The 20,431-nt window shown below is 46.4% G+C and overlaps 1 protein-coding gene across 4 annotated transcripts in view; it reads left to right on the top strand.

Moving 5' to 3' along the window:
- Positions 1–20,431, top strand: part of ELAPOR1 (endosome-lysosome associated apoptosis and autophagy regulator 1) — a 73,152-nt gene that overhangs the window by 32,410 nt on the left and 20,311 nt on the right. For all 4 annotated transcript variants that reach the window (XM_008523467.2, XM_008523468.2, XM_008523465.2 and 1 more), the window contains exons 2-8: positions 4,532–4,652; positions 6,780–6,972; positions 12,076–12,223; positions 12,691–12,771; positions 13,405–13,510; positions 13,638–13,787; positions 19,535–19,623. In XM_008523467.2, coding sequence (XP_008521689.2) covers positions 4,532–4,652; positions 6,780–6,972; positions 12,076–12,223; positions 12,691–12,771; positions 13,405–13,510; positions 13,638–13,787; positions 19,535–19,623 — 888 coding nt within the window. The remainder of the gene's footprint in view (positions 1–4,531; positions 4,653–6,779; positions 6,973–12,075; positions 12,224–12,690; positions 12,772–13,404; positions 13,511–13,637; positions 13,788–19,534; positions 19,624–20,431) is intronic.

Raw genomic sequence — 20,431 nt, 5'->3', positions numbered from 1 at the left:
CAGTGTCTGGACTCAGATTGCCCGGGTCAGTCCTAGCCTGGTAATGTGCCGGCTCTGCGGCCTTGAGCAACTGGCTTCACCTTTCGATGCCTCAGTTTTCCCATCTGTAAAATGGTAAAATAATAGTACCTACTTTGTTAGGTTGTTTTGAAGATTGAAAAACCTCCTGTGCTGGGGCTGGCCCTGTGGCCGAGTGGTTGGGTTCATGTGCTCCACTTCAGCAGCCCAGCATTTCGCCATTTGGATCCTGGGCATGGACCTAGCACTGCTCATTAAGCCATGCTGGGGCAGTGTCCCACATAGCTCAACTAGAAGGATCTGCAATTAGAATATACAACTATGTACTATGCACTGGAGGCTTTGGGGAGAAGAAGAAGAAAAAAAAGTTTGGCAACAGATGTTAGCTCAGGTGTCAATCTTTAAAAAAAAGAAAACAACCTACTGTGATTATGCTCACAACCAACCTATTGCACATGGGGAAAAGGCAGCCTTTCTGGGCCCATCAGCCCCAAAATAGAGCACACACCCAGTATACAGAACTCGAGCTAGACTGCAACCTCTACTTGCATCCTGAGCCAGGCAGCCTTGTGGGTAGCCTCCACAACTGTGCACAGCAGCCCTGCCTATGCGGCACTATCACTATTTCCCCATCCTCCAGATAAGGCATCTGTGGCTTAGAGAAGTTGAGTACCGTGTGGTAACGGGGTGGCAGAATCACTTCCAGCTTGCCTATTTATTTAGGACGCACCAAAGAGGCTAACAACCGCCTGTGTTGTAGGCCACATCCCTTTGTCACCAGCTCATCAGCTTACACTTTATACGTCTTCTACAGTGGACAGCAACCAAATGCATCTCCAGCACCTAATCCTAATTAGAGACAATCACTAATCTCTAATCTATTACTTTGATAATCATTTAAAAAACTAAGACTTGTTATTTTGAAAGAATTGAGGAGAAAAGTGGAAGGAAGGACACATTTCTAGCCAGGTACCATTCTGACTTGTCAATTATTTTATCATTTCAGCAGTCCACTCAACGACAAGGGCTAAAAGCATTGTGGGTGTGAGTGACTCCTTCTGGAGCTGAAAGATCAGTGTTACCAACAGGTAGCTCAATATTTCGCAAAGCAGGTTCCCACTTCAGTGCTTTTTCCTCTTCTTTCTCATGTTCCAGGAGCAATACATGTGGCTGGGTGGATGAGGGGAGGGCAGATTAACTAAGGTGCCCACTTCTCATTTCCAAACCCTTCTTCCCTTCTTCCCCTGATGGACAGGCAGCAGCCATTGCCCACTGTGCCTCATTTAAAATTGTGATTTGGCTGTGTCATATCACTGTACATGGGGAGAGCAAGGAATTATATGCTGGGCATATATACTGAGTATATTTGTGTGTCTTCTTTGTGAACCTGCATTTTAAGCAGACTATCCACTTTCAAAGACGGATCACTGAGTGAATTGAGGTACAATCAGAGAATTGATCTGTTCACAGAACGCTGAATATAATTTGTGAGTGTTGCCGTTATGTCTCTGATTTAACTGTTCATCTAAGCTTATGTCTTGAATGGTGACATCTCAAGGTGTGGTTCAGATCTGAAACAGCTGCAGCAGAGCCAGCCGCCTTGGACAGTGTCAATGTCCCCCAACGACTTGAAGTAAATTAGCGCATATTGAAAGGGAAATTTCCTAAGGCTTGGAACCACCATTTTCCCAGCAAACTTCCCACCTGAGTGGGCCCCAGGGGACACCAAATGAAAGACGATGAAAAGAAATGGACTTGTCCCAGAGTCTCCAAAAGGCCAAATGCAGTCCGAGTGAGCTGAAATTATCTGCTCGAACAGGTCAGATATTTTAACACCAATTCTCAGGCCTCGGGAGTGAGCCTGGCTGCTGGCAGACCACCAACACTGTCTTTTAAAATTCTTAGATTCGGCTGTTAAATTTGGCCCAGTGAGAGTCTGTGTTTGATTGGATGTACGAGGGTGGAGGATTCCTCATGGGAAGGCCTGGGCTCGAGCTCAGTGACTTACCAGCTGTGTGACTTTGGACAAACCATTTCACCCCTGCCGAGAGTGTGCTCTTGTCTGCATAATGAAGGAAACAACCCTGCTCTGCTTGCCTCATGGGGAGTTTGAAGATCAAATGAGATGGTGTTTGGGAACTGTAGAAGCACTATGCAAATGACCGGCATAATTATGTTCACAGGCAGAACATCAAATCCTTTCTGCCTGGTTCACTTAATTCTCCATTTAATTTACATACGGTGGATTTCACCCCTTATTCCTGCAGCAAAACCCTTTGGAGAGCATCATTTTTAAACCTGAAATTGATATATGTGCAGTTACCCTATTTACCTCAGAGTCCTCTGAGATAAGGAAAAGACTGGAATTATGAGGAAAAATAGACCCAGAGGGATGTTAGCCCAAGGGCAAAAAGAATTCCCATCCTGATAGTCTTTTTTTCCTAGATGACACTGGCATCTAAATGCAAAGCCAAAGATTCTCATCAAAAGTTAGGCTCACTGGGCCAGCCCCGGGGCCAGTGGTTAAGTTCGTGCACTTTGCTTCAGCGGCCTGGGGTTCGCTGGTTCGGATCCTGGGCGCGGACCTAACGCCGCCGCTCATCAGTCCATGCTGTGGTGGCATCCCACATAGAAGAACTAGAATGACTGAGAACTAGGGTATATAACTATGCACTGGGGCTTTGGGGAGGAAAAAAAAAAGATTGGCAACAGATGTTAGCTCAGGGCCATCTTCCTCACACATACAGCAAAAGAAAAAGAAGAAGAGGTAAAACTGTATAATAGTTTGCTTTTAAAAAAAAAAAATGTTAGGCTCGCAGTTCCCTGCATTTTCCCCTTCTCCTCTGCATCTTCTCCCTCTGGATGAAAGTGCCGAGTCTGTGTGTCGCTGCCCTGAGCCGTCCCCGGCACAACGCCTAGTACCGCTAAGCGCTGGGCATACAATGTACATTTGGTAAATATTTCTAATAGAGGAAAATACAAATGGCGCTCTCGAACTGCTCTCATCATCCTAAATTTCTGAAATGCAGATGGAGAAACATGTTTATCATATTTCCACGAGTCTGAGATGCCATTGCTTCTAAGACACACCATTTTTTATGTCCCACAAAGAAAGGAAAAGCTCTATCAGTTAAAATAGGACACAACGCATCCTTATTGTGTCAATTATAAGCCACATCTTGATGTCACAGACGCTAAAATGTGAAAGAAATATGCACCTTAGAATAGTTGAAACGCGGCACATTTACCTGGCCTGAAAGGGAAAGCTTTCTCCTTTTGATTCCGATGCATTCTTAGATTAGCAAACTTCAAAACGGCCTCATTTTTAGTCTCCGCTCCTTGCCTTTATACATGTTGTGCAATCATGCTTTCCTGTGGGTTGAAGGAGGACACTAAATCTATTTTTCTTTTTTTTTTTTAAGATTTTATTTTTCCTTTTTTTCTCCCCAAAGCCCCCCGGTACATAGTTGTGTATTTTTAGTTGTGGGTCTTTCTAGTTGTGGCATGTGGGACACCACCTCAGCATGGCTTGATGAGTGGTGCCATGTCCGTACCCAGGATTCAAACCGGCGAAACCCTGGGCCGCAGAAGCGGAGCGCACGAACTTAACCACTTGGCTATGGGGCCGGCCCCTATTTTTCTTGTGGACATAATAATACAAAGTACTTCTGCACTCGAATATAGTTTTAGGTAAACGCCAATTGTAAAATACTTGTCAGAGCCCAAATGACATTCATTCTCTGGTCTGTTGTTTTTTACAAGATTTAAAAGAGTAAGAAATGTTTAAGGGTGTTTGGCACATCAATTGTGCTTTCTTTCTCCCAAGTAGTGCTTTGTACTCTTCTCATTGCTCTGTATAAGGCTGGGTTTGGCTGTTTTGTTGTTGTTACCTAGTTGAGTCTCAGTTCAGGTAAAGCAGTTGAACTGTGAATTTCTTGTTGCCCAGAGAAATTAGGCATGAACAGGCTCACGTGATGAGAACACATCACCTGCCTGGGCTAAATATGATGTTTTTAATAAAATGCAAGGTAGAATTTATAGTCTTTCTGGGCACAAGGGAGCATGAGGAACACAGGGAAAGAGAAACATTTTTTCTGTGACAATCCTTTGTAAAGATTTTCATGGACCAGTCCTTGCTCATAAATTCTACAGTTTGAGATAAAGAAAAACTCCATCTGTTTCTAGCCTGTTCTTTGGTTACCTTCACACATTTCTCTGATCAATCAGGACACTATTTATACACAATAGCAAGTAGAGTCACACACACACACAAGGATTTCTAAGGACTCAATGGTGTCCAGGTGGAGAGGAATGATCCAAATAATTGTAGCTCCCATATCTGCTTCATAACAATCATTTTGGCACCATGATCCCTGGCTCCCTGCCGGGGTTCCCTCCCGTCACTGTGTTGATGAGCGCTGGTAGCCATTGTGCTGGGCAGGAAGTAGGTGGGGAGCTGTTAATGTTTGATCGCTACTAATGCACGTTTTGCCTACTGTTCTCTCCCCTGCAGTCTGAGTACCACTATGAGTACACCGCGTGTGACAGCACAGGTTCCAGGTGGAGGGTCGCCGTGCCGCACACCCCGGGCCTATGCACCAGCCTCCCCGACCCCGTCAAGGGCACTGAGTGCTGTAAGTGGCCACCCTGCTTGGCTTCGGGCTCTGCCCCCAGCCTCCTGCCAGCCAAGCTAGGCCCCTCCTGAGCGTGCGGCTGCCTTAGGGAATCAGATCCTTCCCCCAGCTAGTCCCCATCCCCAAACCTTTCGAGATTTGGTGCAAGAATGTTATTTCGTGGATGCAAACTGGGTATCTGAATTTTCTTCTTTTTTTTTTTTAATGAAAATCCCATTGGGGTATAAAATATAAGTAATTCCAGCCGAGCACCAGTTAGATATTTTTTCTGTTTGCATACGGTTTCTTTTTTGCCTGTGCATTTCCCTCCAATCTGCACTCACCAGTCACAATCAGTCATTAGGAAAGATTGCTGTTTGCTCTCGTTTTGAAAAGGAAGCCAGAGTAGATGAATCTTTGCAGAGACAGACCCTTAAGATGTACTGGGCATCACGCCAGGGAACAAGAACCCTCCTCGACTATGGGGCTGACTGTGCAATCAGCAAGGCGGTGACTTGCCTGCAGCTCCCGTCCCCACCTCTGTGACTCTGTAGTCACAACTTTCCTGCCTTGGCAGCTATTTCTCCTGCACTGGTATTTTTAGAAATGCAAAAGGGGGTAACAATAAAAATCGAGGACTAGAATCGAGGAATGCTTGAAGATTTGGAAAGGAGATTGAGGGCATTCAAAATCTAAAATAAGCTTAGCATAGTGCCTGGTTCAGAAGGTATGCAGATAAATACTTGTTAAGTTAGTAACTGGATATTGCTAAGATTTGAGCAGAACTGAGGTGTGACTAACGGGAACAAACGAGCCATCTTCAGTTAGCTTGACCAACTTTATTGAGCACCCTGTGCACATGCTGTGTGAACCACAAAGATGAATAAGGCACAGTTTCTGCCTTCAGAAGCTTACAGTCTGGTGGAAGGAGCATTCATTCACTCATTCATTTTTTCAACAAAGCTTTATGGAGCTCCTGCTATGTCTGTGTCAATCACTGAGCCTCTGTCCCTGGAAAAGCTCAGAACCTAGAGGGAAGAACACATCAATATGATGTGTTAATATGAGGTTGAAAAAGAATGGGAGTTACGATGCTTGAGGGATCAGGAACAGCTGGGAGAACCCCTTGAGCAAAAGTTTGGAGGTGGAAGAGCACCAGACACATTCAGGGAAGAACAGCGGTCCAGAGTGGAAGGAACACAGGGAGGCTGACAGGTGGGGCTGGTGTGGAGAAAGGCCTGCAGTGAGAGATCAGGCTGGAAAGTTAGCTAGATCAGGGGGAAATATGGACGACTGAACGCAGGACTGAGAGCTTCATTCCATAACCAAGGGGGAGGGCCTGATTATTTTTTAAATAACAGGAATAATAGTACATATCGGTGTTTTAGAAGGATACCGCTGACCACAGAATGAGCAAAAATAGGAAACAGGAAACTAGTTAGGAGGACGTCGCAAGGGTGGAGCTAACAGGTCACGAGAATCCCGACAAGCATGGTGGCAGGAGAACCAGAAAGGAGGCGACAGAGGCCAGAGACTCAAGGGGGAAATTCAAGGCTGAAGGGCCGTGTGCCATTCAGAGGAGCCGGCTCCAGAGACCACCGTCTCCTCTTCTCTGGAGAGCTCTGCTAATGGCCAAGGCTGCTCCCTTAGGACACGAGACCACTGGGGACAAGCCCAAAGTCCTGCAGCAAGGCAGAGCTTCCATGGGCCTGCATCTTTTCTTTTTTTTCTTTTAAGTAATAGCTTTATTGAAATGTAACTTACGTGTTATAAAATTCGCCCCCTTAAGGTGTAAAATTCAGTGGTTTTTAGAATATTCACAGAGTTGCATAACCATTACCACTATCCAATCTCAGAACATTTTCATCACCCCAGAAAGAAGCCTCATATCCATTAGCCATCTCTCCTCATGTCCCCTCCCCCAAGTCCCTGGCACCATAAATCTCCTTTCTGTCTCTCTGGATTTGCCTGTTCTGGACATTCCAGGTAAATGGAATCATATGACATGCCACGGGTCTAAATCTTAGTGGATCAAACTCCTAGATCTCAATCCTCTGCTCCTCCCCTTGGGATGCCCACAACCCACCCACTTCTCCTGGGACAGCAGCAGCCTCACCACCCAACCCTTGTCCCTGCTCTGTGTTCCAGCCTTCTCTTGCAAAGCCGGGGAGTTTCTGGACATGAAGGAGCAGTCTTGTAAGCCATGCGCCGAGGGTCGCTACTCCCTTGGCACAGGCATCCGGTTTGATGAGTGGGACGAGCTGCCCCATGGCTTTGCCACCATCTCAACCAACATGGAAATTGAAGACAGCACTACGGAGTCCACGGAGAACTGCACTTTGTAAGTCCTCCCACCCCCCATCTCCCAGCCTGGCCCCTCCCCGTGCTGGGGAAGGGGCTACAAAGAGCACGCCACAGCCTCCACTCCTGCCCCTCAGGCTGGGCAGGGAGGATGGAGAAGAGGGAGCCATGCTGCCAGGGTGAGGGCTGGAGCAGGTCCCCACAGACTGTTGGACCACCTCAGTCCACTCTTGCTGGCCTAAGCTTACCAGTGACTGACAGGCATGTGCAACAGGTGAAAAACACGGAGAAATAGAAGTGGACAAGATGCACAAAGGTTAAATAGCCCAGTCCATTTAAAACAAAATCCAATTGAATTTCCACCATGGAATTTCGGATCAGCCAATAAACTTCCTCAACTTGATTGCAACACAATGTGCAAAGCATTGGGTATCTTCCTGGCTCTGGTGCTAACTTCTAAAGATCTGCCAAACCTGAGTTTATAGGTTTAGGGAGATAGAATCAGACCGCAGCTTTGGTCAGTGGTGGCTGAGATCACCTTTGAGATCCTGGTGACCAGACAAATTTCCAGCTCAGAAGGAGATCTTTTCAGTAATTGAAAAGCTCTGCCCAGGTTGCTTGGAGAACCAGTGAGCTATCCTTATGAAACATTTTGATATTTAATTCCAGGGATAGGAATTAAATGATGTGCCGTCTATAGTTCAGGCACTATTCTGGATGCTTTACATCTATTATTTTCTATAATCCTCACAAGAACCCTATGAACTAGGCATTACTGTTCCCATTACACAGATGAGGAACTGGAGGCTCAGCGAGGTTAAGTGACTTGTCCTTTGTTACCCAGCTTACGACTGGTGATATTGGAATTCACAACCAGCCCCAAGCTTTCTACTGCCCCATGCTGCCACATTTGAATGACATATGGCATGTAAGGCAATATTGGGTCCTAGGGAGGAAAAGCATGGCGATACATAGACGTAAAAGACAATCGTCCACTGCTCTTTTTTAAATATCGACAATACAGGAGAAAAGTGTATGAAAGTTTCTCATATACCCAAGCAATCAAAGGTATAAAAAGGAGTTAATAATTGTATTACACTTGGATTTCTAAAACTGGGAGCAATGCCTTCCATTCCTGTACTTAAATCGCCTAGAACTACCATCGTCTGAGCCAGGCAGCAGGCATCCAATAGTCCAATTTTAATGTTATTTTAGAGTTCAATATTATGTATCCAAATCATTAGCATGACAACATTGTTGGCAGAAAGGAAGCTAGAGAGGGTTAAAGCTGGAAGGAGAGGGAATGTGTGGGTTAAGAGGACCAACCCCGATTTGAGTCCTAATGGAGAATGAGATTGACCCGGGACAAGGTGCAGGTCCAGCTCACTCAACCAATTCCTACCCGCGCGAAGGAAGAGTTTCTCTCTCTCTGGAGACTGTACTCACAGTCCAGAAATCGTTATCTCTCAGCAAGGCGGGATGTGGGCCTGTAGGTTAATCACAACCTGTGTTTCCACCGCACAGACTGCCTCAGGGCCCGGATCTTAAGGCATCCCAGACATCCTTGGGAGGGGAGAAAGGATGTGTCTCCTCTGCAGAAATGGAGAGGAAATGGCCGCCTAGAGAGGTTTTGTGGTCTCCTCACAGCCCCTCAGGAAGGCAATAACTGAGCTGGTACCAAGATACCACGTGTCTGGCTTTCCTCTGCCGTGTATTTACCTGAATCCATGCCCATTGCCTCCAACCCAACGGGAAATAGAATGCATGGTCCAAGAGGGAGGGGATCAGGTGTGTCTTGTTCTTTGCTGTGTCTCCAGCATCTGACATCAGGCACAAAGTAGACATGGAATAAATAATTGGGAACAAAACAGGCCAACTGAATGGAGTTTCCATGGCAGGATCTCGAGTCTTCAGGGGCTCATCCTTGGTTTGCAGATAAATGTCCCAGGACTAAGGTGGTGAGGACAGTCCTCAGACCCAAGACTGGGATAAGCAAGAGGCAACAGAAGTGAAGAGGGAGTGATAGGAAGGACCTTGCATGTTAGTAGAGAAGAAAGGACAGAAGCCCCAAAACTGTGAAGGTGAAACAAGAATGAGAGAAAGACAGACGTCAACATTAAAAGGGTTTCAAACATTGGAAGCTTCTAAGTTTACCTGTACGGTTTCTTCTTTCTAACCAGAACTTATGAATCAGTGCCACACAGCGTGAGCTAGGCAGGGTGACTGAGTGGCTGCCATGTGAGAATTCTTCTTTGAAAACTTGCCTCCCTTTCCCCTGGGCCATGGTAAAACAAAGCAGGAATAAGCAGATCACAGCTGAATGACTGTGGGCAATTTCCCTCATCCTAAAAAGTGGTGATAAAAGTAACATTCCTGGGTCAGCTCTGGTGACCTAGTGATGAAGTTCAGCATGCTCCACTCCAGCGGCCTGGGGTTTGGTTCCTGGGCGCAGACCTATACTGTTCCGTTAGTGGCCATGCTGTGCTGGTGGCCCACATCCTAAGAAATAGAGGAAGATTGGCATGGATGTTAGCTCAGGGCAAATCTTCCTCGGCAAAAAAAAAAAAAAGTATTCTTTTTATAGGTCATGGTAAGGACTAAATGAGATGATACATGTAAGAATTTGGAGCCATGCCTGGCACTAGAATCAATCAAGACATGTTGTCATTATTGAATGTGAAATGATCTTCCCCAGGGATAGCTCCAACAAACATTGGAATTGTGATGCATTTTTCAAATGTAACCCATTTATGGCATCCTTTTAATTATTCATCCAGCCTTAGGAGTTATTTATAGCTGATGCCATGGAGCACATCAGCATCGTGTTGTCTCTTTCGACAGGAGAAATCAATAGCATTAGGTTGGCTGGGGTATCTTGGATGAGCTCAGCTTAGGTATTCTGGATATGCTTCCATTCGAGAATAACACTAACTGTTGAAGAGCTGGAAGTACCATATTATTCTGACAAACACAGGGGGAAACCAGTGGACTAATCTGAGGTTCTCTTTGTTGATCATTACTAATAATTGGTGACCTGGGATGGTCTCAAGCACAATCAGTGAGATTGTCTTTGGTCACCCGTTTCCTCCATTAACCTGTTTAATCCCCTGTCCCTCCTGTGTGCCAGGCCCAGGGCTTGGTGCTGAGGATACAATAGTGAGCAAGATTAGTTTGGTCTCTGCCCTCAGAGCATCTATAAACCAGCCAGGAAGACAGACAAATAAGAATTAAAGTATATTCAGAAGAGGAAATCAAATTGCAAATGAACTAAGAAAAGAAGTGCAACCTCACTAATAATCAAGGAAATAAGACTTAATGCCCAATGAGACACTAGCTGCTACCACATCATCTTGGCAACAATTTTAAAGTCTCGCTATTTCAGATTTGGGGAGGATGTGGAGCTACAGGAACTCTCTTACACTGCCGGTGGGTGTAAATTGATAGCAACCACTTTGGAGAACAGTGTGGCAGCAGCTGGTAAAGCTGGAGGTCACATTCCCTCTAACCCAGCAGGTCTGCTCCCATCCTTCCACTCAGACGTGCGTGTAAGCAGAGGAACAAGAATGTTCCCAACAGAGTGTGCACAATAGCAAAAAATTGGAAACAATCTAAATGTCCATCAACAAGTAATACGTAAATAAATAAGGTAGAACCACACAAAGCAATATTATATGGCGGTAAGCATGAAAGAAGAGCTTTGTGTTTGAATATGGATGAATCCTGCAATCACTATATTGAAGCCAAAAAAAAAGCAAGTTTCAGAATACATAAGTATGATACATTTACATGAGGTTTAAAACATGCAAAGCACTGTCATACAGTGTGTTGTTTAGAGAGACATGCATAATTAGTAAAGGACAGAGATTAAGCACCAAATTCAGGAACGCGGTTCCTTGGCTGTGGGGAAAGGAGTGTGTGATAGGAAGGGGGTTGGGCTTAGCTGGGGGTCCACCAAGGCTTCTGCTGTACCATATTTCTTAAGCAGCATGGTGGGTCTTAAATATTTCATGATATATTTAAATGAAATCGAGTAGGATTGTGTTACGAGAAGGCAAACAGAGCTAAGGGCCCCCGTAGCAGAGGCAGGTAAAGATTCAAGTGGGACTTCTCAGATTAGGTGACATTTATTCTAAGACATGAGTAGGAATTAAACAGAGGGAGGGAGGCAGAAGTTTGTTCCCAGAAGAAGCAACAGCATGTGGGAAGACCCAGCCGTGAGAGAAGTTCAACAGAAATTCTGTAGGGCTGGAGTACAGAGAGTGGGTGAGGAGTTTGTGCCCAATCCTAAGGGCAACGGGGGGTCACAGGGGTTTTAAGCAGGAAAGTGGCGTGGTCAGAGTTTTGTTCTGGAGGGTCCCTCCAACTACACTATGGAAAAGGGGCTGGAGGAGGCAGGGCTGGATGCAGGCAGGCCAGTTAGGGGCCAGCTCAGAGCTGAGGAGGGGTGGGGGAGGAGTAGGGAACACCCTTGGGCAGAGCTGAGAGATATTAGGGCATAAAATCGATATGAATAGATTGATGGTCTCTGGGGTGGCCTTCCCCCTTCCCGTAAAATCCAGTTACATGTAGCATCTAAAAGTGTACATTTCCAGAAAAACAGGTAGACTAGACTGGATGGACTGCGAAGGTCTGAAAATAGCTGTATCTACTGACTTTCTTTGACAGCTTTGGAGTCAGGCAGACCTGGGTTTGAATCTCAGCCCCTGCCTCTTGCTGGCTGCGTGATATTGGGCAAGGTACTCACCAAGCCTCAGTTTCATCATCCATTAAATGGTGAAAAAAATAGTACTTCCTCTTACTGACGAAAAGAAATCATGAATATAAAACATGTAGTTCAATACCTGGGAGACAGTAAGCAACTAATAAATGTTATCCCCCCACCCCACCCTCACTTGCCCACTATCTGCTGGGCAGTTCTGCACAATGTGGGGGCGTGCCCACCTGTCTTCCTCTTGTTGCCTGTACCCCTAGGCTCCTTGATCTGAAGGCCATTTTTCACCGAGCATTTTCAGGTCCAAGCTTCTACTTGTGAATCACAAATCTGGATTTCCCCAGAGACCTAGCAGGACAGGAGAACTGCACATTGCACAAAGCCTGGTGGGCTGTGCCCCTGCCAGTGAACTTGGCTCCTGTTCCCTCGCAGGTCCAAGTGGGTTCCCCTGGGCGACTACATCTCCTCCAACACGGACGAATGCACGGCCACGCTGATGTACGCTGTCAACCTGAAGCAGTCCGGCACTGTCAACTTCGAGTACTACTACCCAGACTCCAGCATCATCTTTGAGTTTTTTGTAAGCCCTTGGCCAAGGCGGGAGGGGGGAAGTAAAGACTCCCCGAGGCTCAAGTTCATTTGCAGGAACCACAAGCGTAGTCCTGCTTGGGAAATTACCACGGTTGTTTTCGCTCTGGAGAGAACTGTGGGCAAAATGAGCTGAGGCTTCAAGACGCGAGGGGAGAGGCAGAAGTCAAGGACTCTGGGGGAGAAGAGTTGAGTCTGGCAGATGTCTTGGTGTTTTGCCCTGCTCAGACATGCAAACAGCGTATAACGGCTTCTGAGTTGCTCATTAGTTCTTTGGTGTTAATGCACTGATGTTTTGTGTGTGTGACTAGCCCCAACCCCGCCTCAGGGCTCATGAGTTCTGAGCTCAGATGCTAAAAGAAATTGGCAAGGGCCCTCTGGAGGGCTGCTGCAGTGTGGGGTAAGGAACACATTTTCTTAGAAAGCTGAGACTATGATCCCTACCTCCTGCTGCCTCAGGTCCAGAATGACCAGTGCCAGCCCAGTGCAGATGACTCCAGGTGGATGAAGACCACAGAGAAAGGATGGGAATTCCACAGTGTGAGTATCATCCCAGCCTTCCCTTAACCTTTGCTGGAGAGACCAGCCTTTCCTAGAAATCCCAGAAAAGGCACTGAGGATCTTTCCTCCAAGAAGTGCTTCCTCCCTGTCTGGGCTTCCACCCCTCTGTCCCTAGAAGGTAGGGGTCTGATGTGAGGAGGACACTATAGTTTCTCTCCTCTTGAATTGACAGAATACGGGCAAGGACTGACTTGTTGCTCCTACGACTTGACCCCAAGGACCAGCTGCTTTCCAGCTTTAAGGGCTGGGTCTCCTGGGGATGGGCCATGGATAACTAGAACCAGAGAAGAATGAGGAAGTTCCAGTCACCCTATTATCAGTGCCTTCAGGCCCCTTCATTGGTCTCGCCCTTTTGAGATGCTCGTGGTATATGCGACTGAGGGAGAAGTGGGGGGAGAGGGCATGACAAGGTTCTAGGACGAGGCTTAAGAGGAGAGGGGAGCTTAGTCAAGATGGGAGGAAGGGCAAAGCTGAAGAAGCTGAGGGAGAGGGTCCGAAGAGACACTGTCGTGCAGACTGTAAGAGGAGGGGTCCCAACAAGAGGCTAATCCAGCGGATTAGGGAATGTCTGTTTCTGCGGCTGAACTAACTCTTGCTGTTTGTGGTTTTTAGGTGGAGCTAAATCGAGGCAATAATGTCCTCTACTGGAGAACCACGGCCTTCTCAGTGTGGTCCAAAGTGTCCAAGCCTGTGCTGGTGAGAAACATCGCCATAACAGGTACCGAGAGTGGGGCTGGGTCTGGGGTCTGTTGCTGACGGCTGGGCCTCGTGACTCTGCAGGGAGGGTGGGGGTCAGTCCCCAGGGGGCTCAGTCATTGCTTTTCTATGTTGATCTCCCTCCCTAGGGGTGGCCTACACTTCAGAATGCTTCCCCTGCAAACCCGGCACATACGCAGACCAGCAGGGCTCCTCCTTCTGCAAACTTTGCCCAGTCAACACTTATTCAAACAAGGGAGAAACTTCTTGCCACCAGTGTGACCCTGACAAATATTCAGGTGATGTGTGTGAAGGTGGGAAGAGTTTGGTGGGGTGGGTACCAACAAACACACAGGGAAAAACAGGAAGTGGAGCTGTCCTTCTGGCCATGCTGAAGATGGAAACTCTCAAACCCTTGCTTTCCAGGCCTGGGAGGAGCCTTGCCAATCCACACTTCACCAATCACTCTTGAAATGAAATCATTCAATATTTACTGAGCCTCTGCTATTTGCCAGGCCCTAGTCTAGGTGCTTGGAATACATCAGTGAACAAAACAGACAAAGGTCCCTGTCTTCCAGGGTGGATGGAATCTACATCCTGGAGATGGGGGTGGGGAGACGGACATAGGCAATAAAAAAGTAACTAGAATAAATATAGAATCCATTATATAGTACATTGGACAGTAAAAAGTGCACGCTGCCCTGGCAAAAAGGAAAAAGCAGCTCAAGGTCAGAGGGACTGGGAAAGTTAGGGAAAGGGGTTGCAATCTTTTTTTATTTTTAAGCAGTGAAATCTTTTTTTATGAAATTTTTATATAAGATTATAATTAGAAATAATAGATACAGTAGATACGATATACATTTACATATTTTAATTTATAACAATTATTATCAAAGTTAATTCAAAACAGCCATGAGGCTGTATTGATGAGCAAAACCTTTTGATAGCAAGGGCTTAAGATGGAAGTTACGGGGCTGGCCAGGTGGCGCAGCAGTTAAGTGCACATGTTCCACTTTGGCGGCCCGGGGTTCACCGGTTCTGATCTCGGGTGCGGACATGGCACCGCTTGGCGAGTCATGCTGTGGTAGGCGTCCCACATAGAAAGTAGAGGAAGATGGGCACGGATGTTAGCTCAGGGCCAGTCTTCCTCAGCAAAAAGAGGAGGATTGGCAGCAGTTAGCTCGAGGGCTAATCTTCCTCAAAAAAAAAAAAAAAGAAGAATGGAAGTTACAATCATTTATTAGCCTGAACATCCACTGAATTCCAAGCAGGCCTTTTAAGGAAATCCAGGGTTCCCTGGAACACAGTTGAAAAACCACTGCTTTAAGGGAAAATAAGAGGACAGCTGGAAGCAGCCTATTTCTACCTTCCCTGCACAGCTGTCTAAAGCACCCCAACAAGAGAAACAGGGAGCAGGGCTCTGCTGTAAGATGGGCAGGGTCCCCAGAGGGCCCTCTGCCCAGGTAGTCCAGTGGTTGGCACAGGGGCCAATCTCCAAGACAGGTTTGGAACAACCAAGTAGGGAGAGAAAAGGGTCCCTTCTCTTCCCCTGCAAATAATCATAACTGTTCCATTTTTCCTTTTTCACACAAAACCATATACAAATCCAGTTCAAGTCCTCTCTCAATCAGAGCCCGGTCCCCCCACATGGACACACCCACTCCTCACACAGGTCTTACAGTGTGTGTTTGCTCAGCTAAGACCATTGACCTTGTGAACTGCTTATTTTCACACTATTTCTAAAACAAAAGTCCTATTTATCTACACAGATCTTGTGCCAAATGAGCATAGTTTTCAGCAAGAACAGGAATGTTTAGATCTTGGAGGAAGTTTTTATCTGTAAGTCTAAATTCCTGCCTTTCCACTTGAATTTCTTATTCCTCTTCCCTGCTCTATCAATGGCAGCCTTTGTTCCTCCCTTTCCCGCCCAGCAGTTGTACAAGGGTTTGAATGGCAAGGTGGTTCCAGAAAAACTGCCTAGGAGTGTTTGATTAACTCTACGTAAACTGCTTTTTATCCAGAGAGCTGTTTGAAAGTGTTAGGTTGGTAGTCTGGATTCCTGGAGTCCATTCTCCTTCTGCCACCAATTTCTCAATCCACCCCTTTAACTAGGAAGTGAGTTTTTACTATGAAGAACATGGTCAGTTTGTTGACCACGTCACCAGCTTGGGCTACAAAGAGAGTTGCATTGCTTTGGGACTTGACTCTTCTGGAATACAGAGTCAGTGGGAGGCTGGGAAAATGCAGAGAGAGTCTAATGAAAGTCTAGATGGAATGTGCGTGAAGGGAGTGACGGAGGCCCTGGGACCATGTAGCCACTCATTTACAAATGAATTCCGAGTGCCTGCCAGGTGCCAGGGCTTGGGCTTGGCGCTAGGGTTAGAGTTGGTGCCTGCCCTCCAGCTTATGTCAAAAAGTGGAAACATGGTCATAGAAACACCTAAGTGTAGTAAGTCCAAGGTGCAATGGGAGCTGGGATAGGAATGCTGAGTGTAGTGGTCAGTAGAGGCGAAAATGGGAAGTGGTCTGTCCTCTCTGGGGAGGGAGGGAGGAAAGTCTTCACTAGCTGTGGTCTTGAAAGATGAGCTGAATCTTGAAAGATGAGTTGGTGATTCGATGGGGGAGGATGTTCTGGAAGAAGTATGAGTCAAAGCCAAAGGCTCAGGGATCTTGGAGTAGCTTGGCCTGGCTGGGGCTTACCTGGAGAGAAGATAATACAAGGCTAAGAGGTGGGGAGGGAACAGATTATGGATGGTCCTTCTGTGCCATTGCTAGAAAACTGGGATTTGATCCTATCAGCAGTGGAGGCCATTAAAGAATTTTAAGCTGGGGAGTGACACGATTTGGCTTGTGCTTTTGAAAGACCACTCTGGCTGTCATGTGGAAAATGGATGAAGAAAGGAAGGGCTGGTAGCAGAGGCCACAGTGGAGAGATTTTGCAACAGGCACTGTCGCTGGTATCTAGGACCTAGACTAAGGCAGAGCCAATGAGGGTAGAGATGTTAAGAACAAAGGCTTAACTAAAAGCATCTTTCTCGCTGATACCTAAAATTCGATCATTAGGATCAATTCCTTTGTGTTACATTTAACTTTAGGGATTCATTTCCTAATAGAATAGCATGGGGTTTAAGAGCAGGGACTCCAGAACTAAATTACTGTGGTTCATATCCCTGCTCCACCACTTACTGTTTGTGCCACCTTGGGCAAGTCACTTGTCTGTGCCTCAGTTTCCTCATCTATAAAATGGGAATAGCAATAATCGTATCTCCCTCTTAGTGTTATCATGTGAATTAATTGGTCAATACAGATGAAGGGTTTAGGACAATGCCTGGCATGTACTAAGCGTTAATTTTATTAATTCATTTCCATTAAGGCCTGTCCCAGCAGTCCTCTTCTAGTATGAAAATACTCTTGGCATAGGTAACAAGTCATTTATACAGTACTTTACAGTTTACAAAGCATCATCTCACTTGTTACTCATAGCCTAGTGCAGGAGTGATGTCTCCATTTACAAACGAATAAAGAGCATCTCAGAGAAGTTAAGGGATTTGCCCGGAGTGTGCGGTGGTATCTGAGCTGGGCCTTCTGTTTATTAGGTACTTAAATCCTCAGGAGAAATGTTTTCCTTTGATAAAACGGATCAGAATGAGAGAACATTGTACTCCTGGAGGCGGGTAGAAGATACTGAAAGGAGGAGGAAGGTGCATGGAGAGGAGTGGAGCCCCCTACAGACTTTATCTTCACACAGTTTGTCCAGGAATCCTACAGGAACCACTGTTCACGCCGTTACTAAATATCTAGGCAGATCTTTCAAACTTGACTAGTACCCGACTTAAACACCTCGATGAAACCTGAGCTGGGAAATGAGGTCAGTTTCAGCATTTGGGTTAATCATTTATTAAAAGCACATTAGCAGCTGTCAATGTGTAAACAGCTGGCATTTTTGCTAAAACCTGCAGTGAGGGTGTCAGGTTGAGCAAATATTTGATAGGCAGAGAAAGATCTTTGTGCAGAATGCACTTTCTAACATGTAACTTGCCATTTGCTACCCCCAAAACACACAGGCCTGGGAATTGGTGTGTTTTCACCATCTCCCCCAAATTTCTCCAGGCCAAGTCTGTCCAAAGCAGGAGTCCCTGGGTCCCTCTATGCTGAGTCAGGCCTTCTGTTTGTTAACCAAGGAAATGAGCTGAGAAGACCCCAGCTGTTTCTCAGCCAGCAGTTCCCTCTTGCCCGGGCTAATAAGACGGGGACAAAAGAGGTGTGGGAATGTGCCATTGAGGGAACTCCCCAGTGCAGGCCAATAAGGCTGTAATTAGGGGAGTCTCTGGTCTAGGAACTCATGTGGTACCTTGGGAAGAAGAAAGGATCAGTTGAGAAATAAGGCTTAACCAAAAGGGAGAGAAAGAGACTTTTAAACCTTATTAAAAATCCCACGACAGTTACCAAATAAAAATAATTCCCACAAACCCAGGTAATAATAGTTACCAGCATTTAATGAGTCCCTACTTACGACGTGTCATGTATGTGCTGCTCCAGTAAGGTAGATATTATTATTCTTCCTCAACAGATGAGAGCACTAAGGCTCAGAGAGGTTAAGTAACTTGCCTAAAGTGACGTCACCTCTAAATGATTGAGTGGGATCCAAACCCAGATCTATCTGACTTAAAATCTCCTTCCACTCTCCCACACTGCTTGTCAGGGAATGGAGAGAGAGGAGGTCTCACCATTATCAAACGCTTACTTGCAGGTGACACAGGAGTCATATTTAGAAATAGTGGTGACAGCTGTAGTGGAATTGTGCTGGCACTCTATGAAGCAGTTTTTTTTGTTTTTTGTTGTTGTTTTTTTTAAGGTTGGTGCCTGAGCTAACAACTGTTGCCAATCTTCTTCTTCTTCTTCTTCTTTTTATTGCTTTTTCTCCCCAAATCCCCCCAGTACATAGTTGTATATATTTTAGTTGTGGGTCCTTCTAGTTGTGGCATGTGGGACGCCGCCTCAACATGACCTGATAAGTGGTGCCATGTCCGCATCCAGGATCCAAACCAGTGAAACCCTGGGCCGCTGAATCAGAGCGCATGAACTTAACCACTCGGCCACGGAGCCGGCCCCTGAAGCAGTGTTTTTTATTCTGGAGAAAGTAAATTCCCTGGAAATTTAAAAAAATGTATCTGCGTGAATTGTGTATATTTTTCTGGATAGAGGAAACAGATCTTTTTTCAAATTCTCAAAAGGGTTTGTAATTCAAAAAAGGTGAAATCCATTTTTAAAGAGGGATTCATTGAAATAGTTCTTGCTATCCAGGGGTTCATAGGGTTAAAGCAGAACTAACACAGATATAAGGAGAACATACAGAGAGTAGAATAAATACAACGATAGTTAATGACATTTTTCCCTAGGTACAGATCAAGGGTTAGAGATAGTCCTGGGATGCTTATGGGGTGGGGGAAAGTGGAAAGAACCTTACATCTTAAGTGGAGTTGAAGGAAATTATCACCTCATCTGGGTAGGATTGTTGTGTGAAGAAAGGCCTTCAATCTAGGCATATATTAAGAGAAAATTCAGAGAAAGAATTGGAGTAAGTATGAAGGCACTGTCCTGGGCTTTCCTACATGTTGCTTCAATCTTTCAGGAGTAGAAAAACCACACGCACAGTCAGGATTCTGAGGCGCCTGGAAGATGGTGGGTTTCAGGGAACCTGTGTTGGTGGTTAACCTGCAAGATGCCCTTTCCAGCTACCTGCCCTCCTTGCCGGTCCTTTGGCCAGTCCGCTTCCCCACACCCTGCTCCACAGTGCAGGCCCAGGGGCTTCTCATTAGCACCAGGGAGAGGTGCAGAGGGGGTACTCAGCATGGCTTTAGGGACTGGAAATGATGCCATCAAGGCAAAGGGAAGGAAGGGTGGGTGTGCAGGATTTTGTGCTTTCTGCAATGTCTGTGTCGTGCTATACCCCAGGGTCTTGGGGATCCTAGGGTCATGTGCGATCGGTCAAGAGCTCTACTTTCCTATGTAACTTCAAATATCTGTCCCTGCTTTTGCAATTTAGACAAAGGGTCCTCCTCCTGCAGAGAGCGCCCCGCCTGCACAGACAAGGACTACTTCTATACTCACACAGCCTGTGATGCCAACGGAGAGGTGGGTAGCGTGGTCTTGGGGCCCCTTTGCCCCCTCCTTGGGCTTTACCACATTGAAATCCCAGCAGTCAGTGAAGCTGGCACGAGAGAAAACCCCACAGACTTCCTCAGGGACTTCGGGCCAGTGGGGAGGCAAAAGGAGATGGCCTCATTCATTTTCAGGTCAGAAACTCTCTCGCCCACATTTGTTCCACTGCTTATTCATACACGCTCTGTTTCAAAAAACCATTTCATTTTCTTTTGCTTGGTTTCTCCCGTTTGCTCAGCCCCCCTGGGCAGTGACTGCCTGTCCATGCACACTGATTTCCACACGGAACTCGTCAGACTTGTCCTGTCAGTACAGCTTTTGTGGGTTGGCAAAGGGAATTGATTCCTGCTGCCTGGCTCACTGGAGAAGGCCTGACTTGTTCAGTCTCTGCCGTTTCCCTCCTCCCCCAGGCTTTCTGCTTCGGAAAGACTGTCCCTTGTAGTCTGCATGGTCACTGAGTCTTCAGGCATTTTTTGAGTCTTAATTGCTGTGCCAGACATTGTGCTCCAGCTGGGGATTCAGAGAGGACTAAGCCAGGCTTCTGCCCTCAGGGAGCTCACAGTCCTGAGCAGGAGGGTGGAGAGAGGAGAAAGATGGGCCTGACCAAGACCACAAGAAGGATGTGCAGGGCACCAGGAGAACCCAGAAGAGGACTGACCAGGACCAGGGACCAGGGAAGGCTTCTCAGAGGAGGTCATTGGTTCATTTCAACAGTCAGTCACTGTGCTGGGTGCTAGGTACACAGCAGGTAACAAAACCAAGAGAATGTCTACTCTCATGG

Source organism: Equus przewalskii, unplaced genomic scaffold (assembly GCF_037783145.1).
Source record: "Equus przewalskii isolate Varuska unplaced genomic scaffold, EquPr2 ChrUn-13, whole genome shotgun sequence".
NCBI classification, from domain to species: Eukaryota; Metazoa; Chordata; class Mammalia; order Perissodactyla; family Equidae; genus Equus; species Equus przewalskii.
The sequence above is the reverse complement of the archived record's forward strand: the minus strand, read 5'-3'. Positions and strand labels throughout refer to the sequence as shown.